General features: G+C 39.2%; 1 protein-coding gene across 1 annotated transcript in view; it reads left to right on the forward strand.

Moving 5' to 3' along the window:
* Positions 1–22,086, forward strand: part of cdh22 (cadherin 22) — a 171,496-nt gene that overhangs the window by 145,114 nt on the left and 4,296 nt on the right. The window contains exons 11-13 of the mRNA XM_079341078.1: positions 10,349–10,460; positions 17,474–17,623; positions 17,934–18,035. Of these exons, the coding sequence (XP_079197204.1) occupies positions 10,349–10,460; positions 17,474–17,623; positions 17,934–18,035 (364 nt within the window). The remainder of the gene's footprint in view (positions 1–10,348; positions 10,461–17,473; positions 17,624–17,933; positions 18,036–22,086) is intronic.

Raw genomic sequence — 22,086 nt, forward strand, 5'->3', positions numbered from 1 at the left:
AATGAGTGAATTTGTGACAGTCAATAGTCTTTGAAATAATATGTGCACACACCCTTCCTTTGTATGTCCGTTTTATACATTTATATAGGGGGGCCTTATACATGCATATAAGTGCCTTAATATTTTAGGCCATTTATGACATTTAAGATGGAAAAGTTCAATCAAACCTCTCATCTCTCATACATAGAGAGAAAGTTGTAATCTAGTTTCCTATTAAATAATTCTACTGTAAACAATTTTAGGACAATAGAAAGCCAGGTTACTTATATAATGTCACTCATGTATAAAATAGACAAACTTCCAACAACTTCAAGCACACTCCTCTGTTAATGGATATGTCACAAAATAAAAATCAATCCAGAACCCCAGACAACAGCCAACAAACACCAAGTAGTAAATGCAGAGTCATCCAGATCAGATAAAAAAAAAAATGTTGCAGAAGATTTTGATGCCAACAACTGGCCAAGATGAAAATCAAAATTACATTAAATTATCAGCCTAAAATGCCTGTATGCAAAACGAGAAAAGAAAATGTTCAAGAGTTGCGCTTTTACCTCGTTTTGCATAGTTGATAACTCCTTAATTATGTCTTGAAAGTCAATGCTCGTATTCTCAGGTATTCTCAGTCCCTCTGACTATAATTTGATCCCATTTTGCTTTTCATTGATCAAAGTTTAGAGACAGATCACTCTTTACGAGTGTTGGTGCTAAGGAAAGGTAAGGAAGCACACAGATAACATCATGTTAGGGAACATTTTCAGCTGCTTGGGAATTTCAACAGTCCAACTAACTATCTATCTCACTTCTATCTGTTGCACAAAAAACCCTCAAAAGTCCTCTTGTAAGTAATACCTTCCACTAATTTGACAGACTAGCCAACTCCCCAAAAATCTGTGCATGATGCTGCGGCAACCTAATAAGTAGTTAAAGAAACCCATTCTCTCCTCCTACATGGTCAGTCTTTAACTCCAAGGGAGGCAGAAATGTCTCCAATATATATATTTTTTTAAAAAGAGGGTAATGAGGATCATATCCCAGCACATTCAGTCATTTCTCAAACATTGATGCAGCCAATTTCTGCCATTATGCTATAGCCTTTGAATGAACTCTGAACACTTGGAATAAAACTAGAAAAGAATACACATTTAAATCTATTCTTAATTTCTTCTCCTTTCAACCCATGTATTTTGATCTATAAAGTCATACTTCCAAGCTTAAGATGAATAAACAAGAACTGAAACTAGCACATTTGTTGACCTGTTTCTGCTTGGAACCATTTCAAAGTCAGAAATAAAAAATAAAGTGTAATGTGTCATCACATCAAGGTTGCCTACATGTGTAAGATTTTCTATGGTGTTTTCTTACCTTGCTATATAAATGCAGAGGTCAAGATGGAGGATTCTATTGAAGCAAAAAGGCTGTTGCCTGATATGCTGAAGCACTTTGATGTCTGCTGCTTCCCACGATGCACTTATTTATTCAGTAAAATAAGCTGCCAAAGGAGGAGCCTAGAGATATAAGAACTAGCCAGCAAAAGCTTGAGTGTAAAAAAAAAATAGCTACAATTTTGTTTCAGCTCCCCAGAATGTTGTTAATAAATTTCAAAACTTGGACAGAGCAACATATCTTGGAAATAGGCATAACTATGTCCAATTCTGTTTCACCTGGAATAGACATCAACCCCAGCTGCCCCGATTTTCCTTACTCATATGCCTCGGGACAAAGAGAATATGTTCTTTGCTTACTTGATCTGGCCTTTAAAAAAAATGACTAGAAAAAAAACATCAGATCTAAAAAAAGGTTATTGCTGCTTTGTTCATTTTCATTTATTACGCAGGAAACTTTACAAGTAACATTGAACTACAGTTTAGCGGGCCTGATTCAGTTTAAAAACTGGTTTCCATGCAGGTTCCTGTTCTGCAGAACATGAAAATGAAACCACAGTCATGCCACATCAAGACAAATACATTTACAGGACATTTGCAAGGGCTCAGCAGATACAAACAGATACATAAAAAAAAATAGATTTTGCAAACAATACTTAAACAATACATGAACAGTTATTATGTGCAAGTGTAAGTGCTGAGAAAGTGTAATTTGAAATTTGTGGTGAAAAGAAGGATTTCCGACCATAGTTGTATTTGTAAGGTTCAATAAATGGCCTGTTTCATCACCTTCCTTCGCCTGCTACTCTGGCAGAATTAATTGGAGCAAACAACACGTGCTCTGTTTCAGTTGAGTCTGCTCTTAAATTGCTTGGCTCAAGATTTAACACTTTTATTTTTACACAGAGTGGTCTTTCAGTTTCATGTGGCCATTGCAAATGAGTTCAAACTCACTCATCAGGCGTGATGAGTAAATACTTCATTATTTTGCAACTAAATCATTCAGTTGAGCTGTCAGTGAGAAACGAAAGCAAACAGCATGAAGACTGTACTCTTCTGTTCTTATTTGAGAAGGCATTTCAGGCTTCTTTACAGACATTACCCCTCGATTTGTATGTGATGACATAGGCCAGCGAGTCACATGTTTGTTATTTGTGTGTGTGTGTCTGTTTGCGCATTTATCATTGCGGGGACGGTGACAATTGTGTCACATTAAGGGGACCCAGCCTCCATTTAAGGACAAAGGATCTTTCCCTTACAATATCATCAAAGCAGCCATCTCTCCAATATTTTCTCTCTATTTTCTTGTATGTTTATTTAAATCTGCCGCCTCTTTCCTTTTAGAAGGAGTGATATCATGAGCACAGTCAAATTCATTGATGTGACACTTTTGCTTTCTGTAAAAACACAGACGGGCAAGTGTTATATTTGGCAATCTCAACTATCTTTTTGTCTTTCTTTAAAAATCTGCTTGCTGTTTAATTTTTTTCAACATTATACCAGAAACAAGCTCATACATGCCTCTCTACATGCTACAATGAAATGAAGAAATGCATGCATGCACACACCCACACACATGCTGTTAACACACAGCCTTCTCTGCCGCAGTCTTAATATACATGCGATATCAACCTCTGCTTTATGAAGCTAATGAGGAGCATTCTTTTGTCTCCTCTTGTGTGCTGTGTTATCACCCAGTCTTGTTCGTGGAGTGTCAGCTCCCTGGCTCGGGTCTGGCTTTCGGTGGAACCACAGAGAAAATCAGATTAACCTAAGCCTTTTAACTGTGGTTGGGTTTGATCCCATTTGAGAGTTGGCAACACAAACCATTTTGTTGTGTTTAGAGGGAGAATTCATGTGGTGGGAGGGGGGAAGTGTTGGCTGAGGAGTAAATAGAAAAAAAATGGGTGACACAGGTTAAGCAGCTTTGGTTTGGGGACTCAGTTCAAGGCAGGGCCATGACACAAAGTGTTAAATAGCTTCTCACCTTTTTATTCACGGGGCCTTCAGGGTGTCTTACAGAGGTTGCTGTTCACAGATGGAAAGAGAAAGCAAAGTAAGTGACTTTATTGTAAAAATCAACACATAGTCTCAGGGAGAAATACAAGGGGAAACAGTATGCAATGTAAGCAGAAATGCACTTCTATTATGCTAGAATGTTCCAAGTAATGCTTGAAATGAGAGCATCCTTGAGCTGGTAGTTAATACCATTTTTTAAAAGTTCAATCTATACTTATTTATCTGATATGTTTGAAGGATAGGACTGAAGGTTCTTACTTGTTAAGGCATCATAGGTGGCTTCTTGCGTTGGCCTTATTTTATATCACATGCACTCACACATTTTCCTTTTTATTAAACTACTGCAGTACAAGATTATGTACATTGCAGTCAACACGAATACAATTGGGATATTTTACTAACTCAAAACATTGTGCCTTGAACTTTGACTTAAACTGTTCATAAACCGGTTGAATGTGGTCACATGTGACATGTTTTCAACCGTGCAAGGAACTATGGGTCAGAATAGTCAAAAAGGCATGATGGCTTGCAGAAAATGTTGCTAGATCTGAATTTGACATACATGATTTCAGACATACAACACTAGATATTTTTTTGACATAGACGTAAATAAAATGGAAAACAGGTTTTAGTAATGGACACTACCCTTTTAGAAAAAATAATTAACTGTATCCATTTTCTTTTGAATTGAATTTTTTTTTTAATTGAATTGAAATATCTTTATCTTTGAAAGAGATAAACAAATATGATGACTTACAATATGTCACTTTAACACATGTAACATAAGATATTCACTCTATGATGTGATCCAAGGCAGTTTTTTTCATTGTACTCAGTACAGTATGGTCATGACCTATTCTAAGTTTTAACTACCAACCCCTTGGAGTCAGCGATGAGTCAATCTTGGAGGGAAAATATGATGATGTCCTACTGCGTCAGCCATGGTGAGTTACTTTGGATAACATTCCGATGTAATTCGCTAAAATCTCAAATGCAATTCTCTTGCAAGTAAATTTGCAGAAATGAGGCCAAAATATTGATCTTTTATATGGGCTGGAGTGGTAGAGTTTTACAACAGTTTTGAACTCAGCTAGGTATTGAATGCACGCAATATGATACATATCTTAATTATGTAATTTTATTGCAAGTTAAAAAAAACAAACAAACCTTGATGTCGAAACATCAGCTGATGCCCAAATTATTCTCAAAATGTGCTGCACCACTTAGACTAGCGTGTAGACAATATTCGCCCTCCAGCCTGATCCTGCCCGACCGCATGGTATTAATCTGACTGAATGCATAGGGACAGATATCATATAGTGTCATGTGCCCTTAGAAACACGCAGGTTGGAAAGCCAAATTCTAAGTACGACCTGGGGGACTGTCAGTTCGTCCCTGCTGTCTCACAGCTGGCTCACAGCGTCAAAATGACAGATAACCTTAGTTTGGCCACTTCACAGCTACGGAATTAGATACTTGCTCTTCTCATGCGCATGCAGGAGGATACCAAAACAACACAAACACACATTACTCAAACTAAATAAATGACTAAAAGGAGAAGCAAACCTTGACATATATGCCAGACAGTATTTCATGAGTAGGAGACTGAGTGAGTCATCGATTCTACTCTCCAAATATGTCTTTCCTTTGTCTCACAATTGTTAATATTGGATCAGACAAACCAGCATGCTACAAAAACTAAAATAGTCACTTTTAGCAAGTCTTTTTGAAACTTTCCATTTCAGTGGTCATGCCAGTTGACTTCAATGTGCATATGGCATATGTTGTTTGATGAAGCCCATTTTGGTTGCAGTGATTCTATGCATGTGGACATTCTCAAAATGTTTGTCAGTGTAGTCTAAGAGGTAATGTAGGTGTATTTTCTGATCTCAATCATAAAATGAAGATAAAACGAGTCCAGCAATGATCTGATATACGTAAGGTTTTCTTAAAGGTGTTCACTGGTACATCATCTTTTCTCAATTTATTTTCTAGCAGTATACAAACACCATTAGACTCGAACTTTTATCACAAAAAGTCAGGACGTATTGTTTAACCCATCACCATTTCTGTTGTTTTTAGGTTACACGTTTTCCAATATATTTTTTCAGTTTATTGCTCTCTATAGGAAGAAAATGTATTCCTATTCATCTTTAAGATTCTTTCTTTTATTTAAAAAAAAATAGTAGCTACAAACATGAAAACAGCCATGTTGGCAGCCTAAATGTGAAATAAGGACAATGATATACTCCACTGGTAACCATGACAAATCTGTAAGCACTGAATTTATGTTTGATTTATTTTGTGTTAAAATAGCACTCATAGTCATAGTTCAGTCTTGACTTCAGAGATGAGCCTTTCTCAGGCTGTTTTAAGTCGCTCTGTGTTTATTAATATATTTATTTCTTCATTTTTTGTGTGCTGCCATCGTCAAATGCTTGATTTCTGATGTGAATGAGGAGGCCTCCTCCCTCTCACAACCTTGACCTTTTAGACAGCTCCAGTGTAGACTGGATGTACTTTTGGGAAAGTCTCCCCTTCTAGCTTTCCAGAGATGCGAGAGATTTAAGGGGGTCAGGAAAGGGGACGGCAAGATAGAAATCTAATTAGGTGATTGTGCTTGAGGGATCCTCACACGCTGTTCAATAAACTCCCACACGCTTGCTCTGCTCCTCATTTCCCTGCCTTGCTTCGTTCTTGCTCCCTGTCTCAGCAGTTCACACTCACCCTGAGATGCCTCCTGAGTGTCTCCCTGCTGAGGGCACAGTCACAGGACGCAGATCATGGCTTACTTACCACATTGCCAATGCTGATCATAGTTCTCTCGCAAAATAAGTAGATTCACTTCTTGGATGATGATAAAGCTCTTGCTTTATTCTGTATGGCCTGTCTTTGCTCATTATTCTTTTACTTTCAAATCTGAAATAAACCTGAAAAAAGGATGTGTGAAAATCAGATCTGCTTCAGTCAGGGAAGCTTTTATTTGTCATAGATCACAGTGGATAGATGTGTGTTTCTTGGCTGTAGCTCAATGTTTTTGTCTTTGTTTATGAGAAGACCAAAAACCTGTAAAGAATTTGGATGCAATTTATTATATGTGTCACCTCTACACAAAGCTTATATACTGTATTTCTCTGCAGGGAAAGGTGTGCAGTTTGTTTGGCATCTGATCCCGTTTCTTCTTTAACAAATACAAGAGTGTATCTGGTTATTTAAGGATACCCTTTGTGCTGTTAATTTAGGTTTGGTTGTGTTTCTTTACAGGTTTTCTCTAACCAACCATTTAACTAATATAATAGGATCTAATACAAATCAGCTAATTGGCAATGTGCAATCAGTGTAACAGTAAAAAATGCTGAGACAGGTGCCGTTATGATTGCAAGGGCAGCTGCGACAATCACCTGCTGCAACGTCCCCATTCATTGTGAATTTCAAGCAGCGTCTTACCCGGGGCAAAGCATGCTGGGACACAGTATACCTCAGAAAATGGAGGTACAGTGTAAAGTAAATAGACCTTTTAAAGTGCTGATTGGATTGAAAAGACTCAAATTGCAAATTGGTCACAGGCTGTGGGTCCTTACTTCAAAACTACTATTAAGTTATTTCATGCTTAGAGCACAACTATCATACCTGACAGCAGGATTTCAAACTCCATGTGGTGTAAAACATCTAGAACTTTGCACAGAATCTGCACTTTGTGGAATTCCTAACATTATGGGAATCGTCACAAAAGAAGTTTGTCACATCTGCATAAGAACTAGAGACATCCACATTGTTAGCATGTTCTTTTGCTACATTTGTAAATGACTTCCTTTTAGCATCAAGCTCCTGCTGTCAACTTTTTTTTTTTAACTATCAGTGAAACCATACTGTACATAGCTGGTTAAAACGGGGATTGCAATGTTGTTTTATTTTCCTGACTTTGGCATATATTTGGCATATTTTAGCTGCAGAGCATGGGTAATGTGGACTCTGAAAAGGGAATCATCAGGTTCCTCAGATACAGCATGTGCATTTTCTTTGCTTTACCAAATGGAAATTTGCTCTGCAGAGCCTTTAAATTTGTGCACAACATATTTTACTATAGCATTGTTATGAAATTCATATGGTTCCCTTTTATATCAGACAATACCAAATCAAATGCACTTTACACACTCATCTTGAAAAGCAGTCTAAGCCATCACAATTGAAACAATCTGCACTGTGCTTAAGCTTGAGATGTCATAGTCTTTCACATAAACTAACCCAGTAGAATTTAAGACAGTCAGTCCTTGTTCATTCATTTCCACATGTTTCTGTTGCGTTAGTAGAGTGTGTATTTTGCAGCATACTGAGGAAGAAGCATGTGATTTACCCTGAAATCCTGCCGTAGCATTTTGTAATTACAAAGTAAGCCATTTTATCCCAAACAGCCTCCTTGAGCTGTTGCTATGACTAAGCCTGTTCTGTGTCTGTGATGCGACGTCAATGCTGAAGAGCTGTTTATTGTGGAGGTTCAATCGTGGCCCCGGAAGTGGGTTTCGGCAGTAGCTTAGTCACAGCAATGCAAAGCCACCGCTCAGTCTCATAATTCAGAGCTGTATGCATCAGTGTAAATGAAAGAGGCTGTCTCGCACAGACAGGCAACAGGAGCTTAAAAAAACAACACAATAAAGCAGATGTCTTCATGTGTGAGGACGTGGAGGAGAATATCTACAGTCTTTTTGTGTGAATAATCAATTTCACAGGTGGATGATAAATGAGGGACACATTTTTTTTCTGGAAAGGACAAGAAAGAGGGGGAGATTCTTTGGAGAAGATAAGTACAAAGGACAAGGAATCAGAGGGCAAAAAAGGAAACAATGATGGATAGAGAAAGCAGGCAGAAAGGAGGAGTTAAAAAAAGGAGAGACAGAGGAAGGGTTAAGTCAGGTAAACTAAGCCATGTTTAACATTTTATAAGTACCCCGCCCTGTAAACAAGGAGACTGCTGCTACTGTTGCAGCTGAGTAATGGTTTGATGTATTTCCCCCGATGTTATCTGATTCCGTTAGCTTCTGTGAGAGCAGACAAAGGAGCTACAGCTATCGAACATCCTGCTTTAATCATTGTGAGAAATGCCTCACTTAATAGTAGTTCAGGGGGTTGTTTGTCATGTGTGTCTCTACTGATTTCTAACAGCACAGATGGAGCAGCATTTTGTGCAAGACAAAATATTTTTCTTCCTTAAACAAAGAAGAGAACAAGTGTTTGACATAATGTTTCCCGAAGAACACTTATTTGTATTTTTTTACATTTAAGATTCCCCACCTTTTACTATTCCAATAATTCACGACCTCTGTAATTCTTTAAGTAGACTTTTTTGTGATCTCTTTGGAGATCTCTTAAAGTGTCTCACAGCCCGTTTACATATCTCTTCTGATTTCTCTTTATGTAACTCACGGAATAGCATCGCCCATTTAAGGTGATAATTGAGGAGATATTTACATTCGGAGGGAGGATCTTTTGGGACAAACAAGCCCATTGTATAGAATACGTGCAAACATCTGACAGTGTGTTCTGTGGGAAGAACTGCTCGCAAAGGCAGACATGAGTAGGTGGAGCTGTTTAACAAATACCCAAACTATCAGACTGACAAAGACGGGAAATAAACAAAACTGAGCATCCATAAAGTCACTGACAGGATTCAAATTTGTCTGTATATAAAAAAAACATGTTTTATTGAGAAATGCCATCTGTGCTACATGTCTAATGTATTCTGTGATAGTATGATAGACAGCCCAACAGCAGATGCATTTGCATACTTGTTAGAATGTTTATTTTGGAAATGTATTTTAATGCTGTATGTGGTGTATAGTTGCCACACACACAAAAGCTACGGCTGACTTATTTTACACAGAAGAAGTGTTAGCCAGTAAAACCTGCTCACTTCCTACAATGTCTGGGAAATGTACTGGAAAAAACCTTCACCGTTCTGCAGCAGTGCAACTTAAGCTCTGGTTAAAGAAAAATCAAGGACATTTTAGTGCTTTTTGATAATACGGGCAGAAAAAAACATGGAGGCTTAAAGGTGTATATATTTTGCTCTAGAATCCACATTTTGCCTCGCTTTGTTTATTCAAGTCTATAGTCACTATCTGGTCTCTCGAGAGTATGTAGTAAACGTTAGGTGAAGGAAGTGAAAATAATAAGAAATATGTGGACTTGTGTGTTTTGTCGAAATGGAATAGATGGATGTGGTGTGAAAAATCTCCTGTATCAGCTTGTGGTGTGACACTGGCTGCAGATAGGTGGATGAGACGAGGATGAATTGTCACTGAGAGCCCACAGTATGTGTCAGGTGAAAGAATCTCCGGGGGCTGTTTGATGCGTCTTCAGCTCATAGTGAATCCTATCTCGCCTTATTGTGTCCATACAGAGTTCTCAAAATTGGATCACAGTAGTTTTATCATTGAATGGGGAACACTATGTTTGCATTGGGCAGCAGAACTAAACCTTCACAGTCTCTGTGTCTCTCTTTCTGTTCATCTGCACTTTTAAAATTTCCTTTTTGCTCCATCTTAGAGCAAAGACGGCAGCCATGCAGAATATCTTTGTCCTTTTCTGTTCAAAAAAAACCTCTTCAGCAAGGCTCTTTATGATAGTTATGCATTTCCAACATTAAGAATTTTTTTTTTTCATATTGCTGTGTCAACTTTCTGGGGAAAGAAGTTTTTATCTCTTTCTGACTGTAGTCACTTTGTACCGCACTTTCATAGAAATCCTTCTGTTTCAGCTGCATTCAAGTGCACTCACTCAACCTCCCTCCCTTACCCTTAAAAGAGGCGTTTGAAATGAAAAGTGCTTTTCATGTTCATTTTCATATTCCCCTTGAGCAGATCTGAGTAGAAGAATCTAACCTCAGTTGTTTTTCGTGCGTGTTATTCTAATTTCCTTGTCTGTTTTGGTTGCGTCTCTCTCTTTAGCTAATTCACACCATCAGTGTGGTGGATCGAGACGAGCCGCAAACGGGACATCGCTTCTACTTGGCCCCAGAAGCTTCCAGCAATCGACACTTCACCCTGCAGGATATCAAAGGTAAGAGAGCAAAGGTTCGGTATCGGGGTTATGGGAGAGAAGGTGGATTAGCTGTGCTAAAAGCATCATCAGCATAATTGGATTTTTAAGGTATAATTTAGTCTCTAAACTTGTTCTCACAACCTGACCCTGAGATGTTCATTCATACAAGCCCCTCATAGGGTGAGGCTTCACATGTCAATTAAATGTTAATGTTTGAAGTCACTTTCCAAATGTAGACCTTGAGGAAATGTTCAGTTAGCTGAACATATTGCAGGAAGTTATTGAAAAGCCCCAACAAGAACTTCACCACATTTAGGTTCCAGATTGTTGATGATGAGTGAGATCAAAATCTTTCTACATTTATAAGTTACTCCTTCAAAGTGAGTGCAACATATTGTTGTTATTTGTGTGACTGAGAATCGTCTCCTGATAATAACTTTCTTATTTTTTGGCAAACACCACCTGTTCTGCTCCTCCAACAGAGCTATTTGATAGGAAATAAGATATTCCACAGATGACTTACACCCTGAACTTACAAAATGTTTAATTCATTCATTTGAAGAAGTTTGTTTCACAAGCTATACCTGTAACTTCTCTTTTAGAATATTTTTCATTTCAGCACTTAATTGATCACTCCTCTTTATCAATCAATCAATCAAAGTTTATTTCTAGAGCACATATAAAACAACCTTGGTTGACCAAAGTGCAGTACAGGCAGAAGTCACACTATAAAAAAAACAATAAAAACAATGAAAATACAATAAATAGTAGAAAACTCTTTACAAAAGAGTCAACAGCTAGCATTATTTTATGAAGTGTCGTCATATAATTTTAGTATAGCTGTACAGACATACAAACCTTTATGTGACAATCAGCACGCCTCTCCCGTGATGACTTTGCTTTACTAGACGATGAGTTTTTTTTTTTTTTTTCCACGCTTGTCTGTGTTTTATCTTTTGCAAACATGCTTGCAGATTCCTCCTTTAGAGATGTGTACTTAAGTGAATGTGACATCTGGCTAAATCAAGATTGATCTGACACCAGGAAAATGTCAGGGGAGCAGCCCATGCTAGGGAAATGTCACCGTGTAAAGGCAGCGAGGTCTGCTGCAGTCCTGCACACAAACATGTCGAGGAGAACAAAAATAACAAGGGTCTCGTCTAACACACACACACACACACACACACACACACACACACACACACACACACACACACACACACGATGCACATACACATGTATGGATTAGAGAGCAGAAGTATTTTTTTCCTTCACAAAAATCAAAACACACACCACAATATCCCGCAGACTATTGACCATTTCCTCCCCTTATTTCTAATCATGTGTGTTCATCGTCTCTACTGTACCGTATGTAGGTAACTATAGGAAGAACTACTTACATCACATGATGTTAATGCTTGAATTTGATTCTTACCATTCAATAGACACACTTACGAGCAGACAAATACACAAATCTGTTAAAATATTGATATACTCTTCAGACCATGTACTATGGTGAAAAACAAACAAACCCACACACAGACTTTTTTATCCACCCGTCCCCCTTCTTTTCTTTTTTTTTTTTTTTTTTTGCCAGTCTGATGTCTCTTTTCACGGACACATTTGTCAACCTGTCACTTTCAATCTGTCACTTCTTCTTTTACCCATCATGGCCCCGCATTGTGCTCTGTCTCGAAGCCTTGACACACAATGATGAAAAGGCACTTTTCCCCCATGTTGCTAAACTCTTTTAAGTCATCGCCTGCAGTCTGTAAAACATAACCTCATATTTACAGAGTCGATGTTGCTGTTAGATGACAAACTGCCAGCTTTACCTTAAATATACCGAACAACATGCTTATAATAAAATGTTGTAATCAAGGTTACAAAGACCAAATAAATTCACATTTCTTGGAGGAGATGTCTTTCTTTCAACATAGCTGTGCAGGTTTCTGTGTTTTTCTGAAGCTATTTTCAAAGCAAGAACAGCAAAGGTAAAATAATATGTGTAAAGAAAAGCCAAACTTTAGAGCAAGTTTAGAATTCATAGACCGAAGTATACCTGCTTGTTAACCTTGGTGTGAAGAACAGACTTGGCCACACTCGAGGGAGTTAATGTTTTGTTCATTCTAAAATTAGGGCTGAAAAAAGTGATGGTGGCACCAACATAGGTGGTTTGTAATCCTCCATGCAGAGGCATAACAGTCCTGGACTTGTTTCCAATACCTATTAAAGGCTTCAATATTGACTTCTAAAATGGAAGATGTCTTTAAAAAGGGAGATAATGAAGCCCTCTTTTAAAAGTGGAAAAGCCATTGTGTAACCGAGGTGGTGGTCTGAGACACTATCTTTGGCTAACTTGAAATGCTGTTTTGAATTCTCTCTTCTCAGTCCCACCTTGGAAAATGTGACCCAATCGACCCGCAGACGACTGGGAAAGTTATGACACAGCGAAAAAGGTCTACAACTCAGCGAATGCTAATGATCAACAGAGGCTTAAACTTCTAGCTCCATCCACCAGTTAGTTTAGATTTGATGGGGTCCTTTCTTTCAACCAGGTCCAGTTGCCTTTGGGTCAGGCTTTGAATTCTAAAACAGCGTTGTCTTTTGAGAAAGCGCACAAGTGGCGCTCCAAACAGATTCAGGGAACACGAGGCGGCCATCATGTGCACACCAACGTGTAGATCAAAGCACATTTATCTCCATCATTCATGTTGTTAAGTCATTACGACTGTGATAAAGCTTTATTCACATATAGTAAAAACAAATCTGCAATGTTTTTTTTAATTCTTTTTTAACCTTTATTGGGACACTTAATCTCATTAAGACAATCTCTTATTTTCATGAAAGACCCAGTCATAATTGTAAACAAGTTCAAAGACACAGAGGACATTCAATACAGAGACAACACATCTCTTTAGTGGCTTTTTTTTTTTTTTGCTTTTTGCGTCCAATGAATACAAAATGTTCAGGCATTTATCGTGACTGGAGTTCAAGTGCGGGTTCAAGATTGCCCACATGAGAAAAATAACAACGCTTGTTGTTCAGTTGCCTTAATTATACCTCTTGCCCATGAACGTGATCTTTCTGTTAGAAAAGTACTTGTCATTACTCATTCCAACAGCGTCGCTCCAGAGATGGCTGTGTCGGTTCGTCCAGTCTATTGTTTGATACAGTTTTTATGCATCTTCTGAAGCACACACTTGGAGACATCATCGATGTTTTTGGTCAAACACGTTATCAAAAAAAAATTCAGACTGAGCTCCAGTAAGTCTCCTCAGTCACCTGTTAGCCAAATTCATATAACCATCTATCTTTCTTAGCTGCTTCCCTTTTGCTGTTAATGACTGCTCACACTTTGTTCTGTTGTGTCTGGGGTTTTATAGACCTTCCTGAGTGTATGACTTGCAAACCCCGACTTTCCACCTTTTCTGGCATGCACCTGCTCCTCCACCTGTTCCCATCTGCAGTCCTCCTCCTGCTTGCTTTACTCCACTTCCTCGATATTCTCTCCCAGGTCACAGCAAGCTCCAGCAAGAAATGCTGCCTTGTAGTCTAATGAAATGAAACTGCCTAGTTGTTCAGTTGCCCTCTCCGCTTCACTGGAGTAAAACTTTTTTTATTCCTAAAGCAACTAAACTGTCAGCCAATTAGCATGTGCTAATAAGAAAATGTTAGCTCATTTAACTAACACAGGTACAGAAAACATTATAGCTGCTTAGCATGCATACATAAGCATCCATCAAAAACACTACCATGCCTTGCAACATCCTAATCAGGCTAATTGCTTTTTTTAAAAATATATTTTGTTTGATTGGACAGTGGATTGAGTAGGGAACCTTGGGAGAGAGAGCGGGGAAAGGCATACAGCTGAGGAGTGGCAGGTTGGACGCTTGTAGGTATATAGCCTCATTACTGTACATTTGGCAGGACCTTACCACTAGGCCGTCTGTGCCCATAAAGCTAGTTGTTGTAAGAAAAATCATGTTGCTTTTAGTTTGTTTGTTGGGCGACTTTTTTCATGTTCCCTTCACAAGTTGCTCTTTTGGAAATAAAAATAGATTAAATATAATAACTCCTTTATACATTGAGGTCAGCTGTATGTGTGTTGCTGTTAACATTAAACTAGTACACCATTTAGCCACTAGCTTTATTTGATTCAAAACAACATCAAATACTGTACCTCCGTCTGAGTCAAATAGAACCTCTCTCTGAAGCAGACAGCCGTTGAGGAGAGTGCTGCATAAGAGTCAAAAGGACAAACTCTGGGGCGGAACGTTCTTGCACATAAACAGTAATATGAAGATTGTTCTACATGTGCCAGAGAAGCTGTAGGGCGACGTGGATAACAGTGATATATGCCCAGGGAGATGGATTGCCTGGTATCCTCTGTGCAAGTCTACCCACAAGGCTTCTCTGACTCTATTTGTCAAAGCCTCCTCCTGTATTCTGAGTTACATTTATCTCTGTCTCCTGGAGAGGGTTCATATACACACCAGTGAAGTTTAATTTCAAATGGTGGCTCTCGTTTTTCCAGTTGGTTTTTGTTTGTTTTAAAAGATGCCCATGATGAATGTTAAATGCATAAAAGCCATTTACTTCCTTGCTGAAATCATTTAAGTTTGAGTTAAACTCGACACCTGATTTATGACATTCTTAAACTATGCGTCTGAGAAAATGTTTTATTTAGCAGAGTTATTCTGTCTTTCATGTTTTCAGAACTGGGTGATGTCTTAAAAAGTAATCTAAATTTTTTTCCTTTTTTTTAAGTTAAACAAGTATAAATGGGCTGTTGCCTCACAGCAAAAGGGTTTCCGGTTGAAATCCCTGTCAGATAGGAGTCTCTCTGTGTCCGGTTTACATGTTCTCCTCGTGGATGCATGGGCTCCCTCCAGCTACTCCGACTTTCTCCCACAGTCCAAAGACATGCTGGTTAGGTTAATTGGACTTTGAATTGTCTATATATGTAAATGGCTGATCAGCCCTTTGATTGACTGGTGACCTTTTCATTGTGTACTCTGCATCTGGCCCAATGACCACTGGGATCAGTTTATGCCCCGTTACCCACAACCAGAAATCAGTATAGATAACAGATGGATAATGGATGTGTTTACATTTTAAACCATCATCATTTTGCACTTCTTCCATCAGTCAATTGTGTTTTTTTTTAAAGGATCAAAAACTAAAGGGACATGTGACACGTACAGACATCTAAAATCTTACTAATTTCATAGTTTTACATGACTGTGCTAAATACTAAATTCTGATTGGTTTATAATAGCATGCTGCAATCTGATGTTTTCATAAACAAGAGCCCATGTGTGTGTAGAGACAGACCATGACTCCAAAATCAGACGCCTTGATAAAGAATGATACATTGATTATTAAACAGTTAATTGTTGCAAAATGGAGAAATAAGAAAACTGAAGAAAAAAAAAAGTAGAAGATGATAGCAGGACAGCAAAGCAAAACCAGAAGATACTATAAAACACACAGAGCTGTACAAGATAGGAATAATGGGAAAAAAGGCACAGCCTTAGAGACTCGTAAATTAAAGGAAAATATCAACAGCCTTTTTTAAGTTATGAGGTAGAAAATCTCATCCACCAGGAGCTGTGATGTTTTAAACATCAATGTTTAGTTTGAGTTATAACAGCTTGATAGACGCACTTCAAGAAGGTTACAGAGGCTACTTTTGCAATCAGTGCAGTTTAAAGCAGCCTTACTGAGTGTTTCATCACCCTGATCGATGTTTCCTTCCATAAACACTGACACTGAGCATCATATCTTATGGGTTGTGGGTCTGGACCAGTCAGTCCATCCAACGGCTACAGCTGGTCAAAATGTGGCTGCACCACTTTACCCGTGTGTTGCTCTCTATCCGCGGGCTTCCTGATCGCTACAGGGTTGATTTTAAAATGACTTTCTGAGAATGGACAGACACCGCCTTATTTAAATGAACTGATCAGTGTTTTCGCTCCAGCACAGAGCATTTGGGACGCCTGTCAGCTGCTACTGAGTGTACTTAATTTAAAGACAGATTTAGACCCAAATATGTTTGCGTCTCAACACTCATTTTGAAGTACTGCTGGATGTCAGCATGATCGCCCAGCGTCAGTCATGCATTATACACTGAGTCACAACGTCCGATCACCGTTCAAACAGCTGCTTCTGATCAGTTGGATCAATTTGTGACATGTGTGATACTTCTACAGAGTGAGGACGTTAATCGTGAGCTCTGGTCGTGTGCTGTAAACGATCCAGTCGTACTGCGTGAGCTGACATTCTACTACTACTGTTAAGACGGCTTTCCCCTTACAATGAGAATGTTTTTATCCCAAAAATATTTACAACTCCTGATTTTAGCATGTTTTAAACTAATAGATTTGATAATTTAATATTATTTTATGTTGTGTTTTTACCTTGTACTCTGAAAGGCACTTTGATTAAGCGTGGTAGTTATAAATTTTCTATAGAAATAAAGTTGGCTTGACCTTACTTTATGTACACATGGTTGTGTCCAGCTCCAGAGTAATCATGCTGTCTAAGCTTTTTTGTTGTCCTGTTGGAAGACGACATTGTCTTTTGTGTCCAGTACCAGAGTAGCACCATACCATTCACTTTACCGTCGATATATTTAGCTTGCTTGTGATTTAGATCCACATCCGTTCCAAAATGTAATGAGTTTTTTTCCTTAGCCCATTCTACGTCGTTCCACCAAGTTTCATAAATATCAGGCGAGTAGTTTTATCAGTAGTCCTGGTGACAAACAACATAACCGAAAGACATAACCTCCTCTGCAGAGGTAATAAAAACACGCACAGGATGGACTTTCATCATTTCTACTGCAGCCTGGTAAAAAGCCAAAAAAACAAAAAAAAACGCACACATGGGTGAGCACACACAGAGAGGAAGGGGATGTGTTTTTATTGTTCTTCAAATATTAAGTTGCTCATGTGTTATTCTCTGATTTTCCCTTGTCTGTCTGACCCCCCACCCCACCCTCTGACATCCTCACATCTCCTACGCAGACAACACAGCTGGCATCCGCACCCAGCGGTCAGGCTTTAACCGCCACGAGCAGAATGTGTACTTCCTGCCCATCCTGGTGGTTGACAGCGGGCCTCCCTCCCTCAGCTCCACAGGCACCTTGACCATTCACGTCTGCGGCTGTGACACAGGTTAGAGCTAACTATAGGAGCTGCAACCATTACTAGCATTAACATCACTGTCACCTTTTGCATAAACCACGGCAGTAGGAAAAGGTCACCAACATTGCCATCGTGTCGCTCAGCAGCAGTTCTTCTCACAGTATGTATGTAGGAAACACAAATCTGCAGACACATGGCTCTTAACAGTGGGTGAAAACATAATATTAAAAACAGCTTATTTTTCTTTCAATAAAAAAATTGCTTATTGCTAAACACTTCGTCGACTCACCGATAAAGTTCCATCTAACGAGTACATGTTGATTTTTCTTTTGCAACACAGAGGGAGCCATCCAGTCCTGCAATGCCACCGCCTATGTAATGAGTGCTGCACTTAGCCCTGGAGCCCTTATAGCACTGCTGGTCTGCATGCTCATCCTTATAGGTAAGTGGATGAAATGGATGTATAGGTAGATGAAAATGGATGGGTGTATGAGGGATGGGTCCATAGATTGATAAGCTTGATTCGTTTGTATGGCTTTCTTGGGGGACACCGTTAAGTTCAACTACTCCAAAAGTGTCAAAACAGGGATGACGTTCTACAGTACAAATGGCAAACAGGGCACCCTGTGAACAGATTAAATATGATCTTAGGTGCGCACAATATAAAAGTGAAAGGAGGGAATACAAAAGTGCAAGGAGGGCTTCACCCAAAGCCACCGCTTCATGCGACCGAGCATGTGTCTTTTAATGGATCGACCACTTTTAGAAGTCATCTATATTTCAGGAATGAAATTGCAAGTGCAGTGGCAGAAAAAAAAACAAGACAAATGACATAAAAACAAGATCAATTTTTCATCGTCCATTCATGAGCGGTTTTCCTGTTGGACATTTTGTGGCCGCATTTATGAGGAGAGAGCTTTTGTTTAAAGAGGAGCACAGATGATGTTGGGGTTTATGAATGATATCAAGTCACTTTGATCCTCAGAACACAGACGCAGATGGAGTGAATGGGACCGAAGTGGCGGGGGTTGTGGGGGGGGGGGGGGGGGTTATAGAGAGAGCAAACAGGCAGAAAGCTGCCTCAGCGCTTGTATACCTCCTGAGAAGCAGGCAGGCTCTAAATAGACAAGGCTTTCCAGACATTCCCTGATTTTTTAAACGCACATGCACACGCTAACGTACACATGCATACTCTACCCTTTCAGAGACTGAAGAGGTTTCACATTGTCATATCTGAAATTTTTATGAGTTCGCTTTTCGTCCTCCCACCGACGAACATCTTAGCATCCCACTCCTCAGTGACAGAATGAAACATTGTGACAGTGTTTTGTCTCCCCCGCTCGCACCTATCCACCTTTTTACAATGTGCAAGCAGTGCATGATGGATGATTCTGACACCACACAGGCAGATTTAACTGTAACTAACACGCCTATCTGTTTCCTTTGCAGAGCTTTTCTAATGAGAGTTGTTAAAGCTTTGCCTCCATTAACGCAACCTTCGGCTGGAGTGAACTTCAAACGCATAGCATCATTTATTCATCTGGGTTTTAAAAGCCTCCACATAAAAAAAAAAAAAAAAAATGTTATGTACAAATCTGAGGCAACCTTTGCAGGCCAAAGAAAAAAAGAAACTGTTTGCTATGTTTTTTTTTTTTGGTGTTTGAGGATGACATGACACCCTCTCACAGGCCTGAGTTTCAAACGGTTCTGTGTCCTTTTAAACTTGTGGAAAGCTAGACACTGCAGAAAACCATTTTTTTTTTTTAGTGCAGCCCTTGGTGTTCTGGATGAAAACACAGATTATGCAAACAATCTTGTTAAAGGCTTCGGAAGGCGAGATCCTACCTAGTGTCATTTCATGTTTAGTGTCACTTTGATTACACTAATAAAACGATGCCATGCAGATTCCAATAGTGTCAGCGAAAGTGTTTAGTCATTGCCACTTTGAGTGACTGAAACTGATTGGTAGAAAATAGAGCGAACATGGCTCATCAAAGCAGTGAAGGACAGAATAAATCGGAGCGCCTGTCTTCTGCCAGTCATGATGTAGGAGGCAAAAATCTAAAGGGCTGCGGGGTCTGAGATCAGAGGATGAGCAGCGTTTTCACAGCTATCATGTAGTGTGAAAAACGGGCAGCGAGGCATGTGGCAGCAATTTTATCCACTGCACATTGTCTAACACTTTCATGTTCCTGCTTGATTTCAAAATAACATACATACTTAGAGAAACTTACTGGGGAACTGATCTTAAAGCCCCCTTTATTGCACATTGTTTGCCCAACACTATCTGATGTCTCAAGGTTAAATTAAAAAAAAAAGAAGCTTATTGTGCTGATCCTATTCATCCAAATTGTGCCCATAGAGTTGTCCTGTTCTTTGCAGTGTTCTCTTGTCTTGTATCTGGTTGTGAAGATGAGCCGTCCTGACCTCCACTCTCTGCTGATGGAGCTCGTTTTTTTTTTTTTTTTTTTCCCACAGACTGATGATTAGCTGGAATGAGAAGGGACACTTTTCCAGTTTACTGTGAAGTCCAGATTCAACAGATTTGCTGATGCAAGTTTCCTCATTTAGAACAAGGCTTCCTTCTAGGAGCGAGCCAGCACAAGTTACTGGTCCAGAAAAAACAAACGAAAAAAAAAAAAAAAACCCACCTCATCCCCATTTGTTTAATTTTCAAGTTGCTCCATGCTACATCTAAGCAGGTGTCAGGTTGAACTGATGGTTGATCCTCAGACAGACCTGCAAAGATTTAAACCTTAATTATATTAATTAATGTAATTTTAAGGTTATACTTTAAGACTTCCTTTACAGGTAATTTAATTATGGGTCATACAAAGGAATGAAATTACTATCCTGAGTAATATCCATTGTAAACACTGTCACACAGAGACACAGCAGACGCTACATCGCTCATATAAAATAAGCATGGCCATTGGCAGCCTTGTTTTTGAGTCAAACATTTTTTGTACAAGATTCATTTGCTTAAAAAGGGGCCAATTCCCCCCCAAATTATTCTCCAAAAAAACAAACGGCTAATTCAAATACCCACAAACAGCGCAGAGAGATGCTAATTGCTCTGTAGTGCGTTTAGAGCTGCATTTTTCCCTTTTCGAGTGCTTCGTGAATTAGACGACGTCTTTCCGTCTCAATGGTACTGGTTCAGAGCTGTGCACTTCTTTTGGTGTGCATGTGTTTGTGCATGCTGAGCACACGTTCACAAGCTTAGACAAATCACTCCTCACCTATTAATGCAAATTCTCCATGCACAATTATCCTCGGCGAATTCCCTCTCTCACTCGCATTCCCCCCACATACACAGTATCTACTAACCCAGTCCGCCAGCCAAGCCAGCACTCCCTCTCTCCAGAGGCTGGACCACCTCCATTACATCAATTGTTGGATGATGAGAAAAATGAAAACAAATTTCTGCCTAATTACCTTACAAACAAACAGTCCTTCCATCAGCTCATTTATGGGCCTGATGTGATGAATCCATTCCACTGTGTCGCAGCATCTGCATGCATCTATTCCAATTACCTCCCATCTGCTTGTGATGAACTCCTGGGTGGGGGCAACCAGCGCAGCCCAAGGGTAAATTAACCGTCTTGTCAGGAACGCTTATCGCAACATCTGTACACACGGGAAACCTGCTTTGTATGTATAGGAGACAGCTAGACACAGGTACATATGCTCCCGACAAAAGGTAAAATCTGTACATAGTGTTGTATTCATGTTGCCTGAGGTGATCTAATCTCCAAGTTAAATAGGTTTTCAATATCTTGCAGTTAAAGCATCTGTGTAGCTAATAGCCAGTGACACTCAAATGTTATCAGTTCGGAAGCATTTAGAAGTGAGGTTATCTAGTCAAATGCGTTCGAATCCGCTGTCACATACTCCTACATATTTTCCATATAAAGTTGCTGATCTTCACGTGTGAGAGAGTTTATAACGTCAACTTTTCTTCCTCCTTTTCCTCTCCTCATTAGTGAGAATTTAGAGTAATTGTCTTAGTGCTTATTTAGTATGCAATGCAGCAGGCGCCGCAATTTACCACAAACCATGACTGTTTCCTCAACCCCGTGGCAATTAATTTGCCTCATTCATGGAGAAGAAGAATAAACACAATGGTTACAGACACCGCTTCCCCACTGGAACCCTGCAAACAATGTAAGAGGAGAACTAATGTACATTATCAGTCAGAGATACTGCATAAAATCCCCATTCAAGATCACCGAGGCTCTTTAGGGCTGGCACAGCTCCTTAGGCAAAGGAACACACAGGGCGTTTTCACTCTGCAAGGTATTTTTCAGGCCGTTTACACCAAATTAAGACAATTAGAGGGAGCAGCAACAAGTCATTTATACAGATTATGTGCTTAAAATCGATGGTTTGAAGGTTTTCTTTGCAGTTTGCAAAGGAGAGAGAAACGAGAAGCTGAGTGAGATAAAAGAAAAAGGTGGAACTTGGTGTTTAATAGCCACTTTTTCACTTTC

The sequence above is a fragment of the Symphodus melops genome (genome assembly GCF_947650265.1).
Source record: "Symphodus melops genome assembly, chromosome: 4".
Lineage (NCBI taxonomy): Eukaryota > Metazoa > Chordata > Actinopteri > Labriformes > Labridae > Symphodus > Symphodus melops.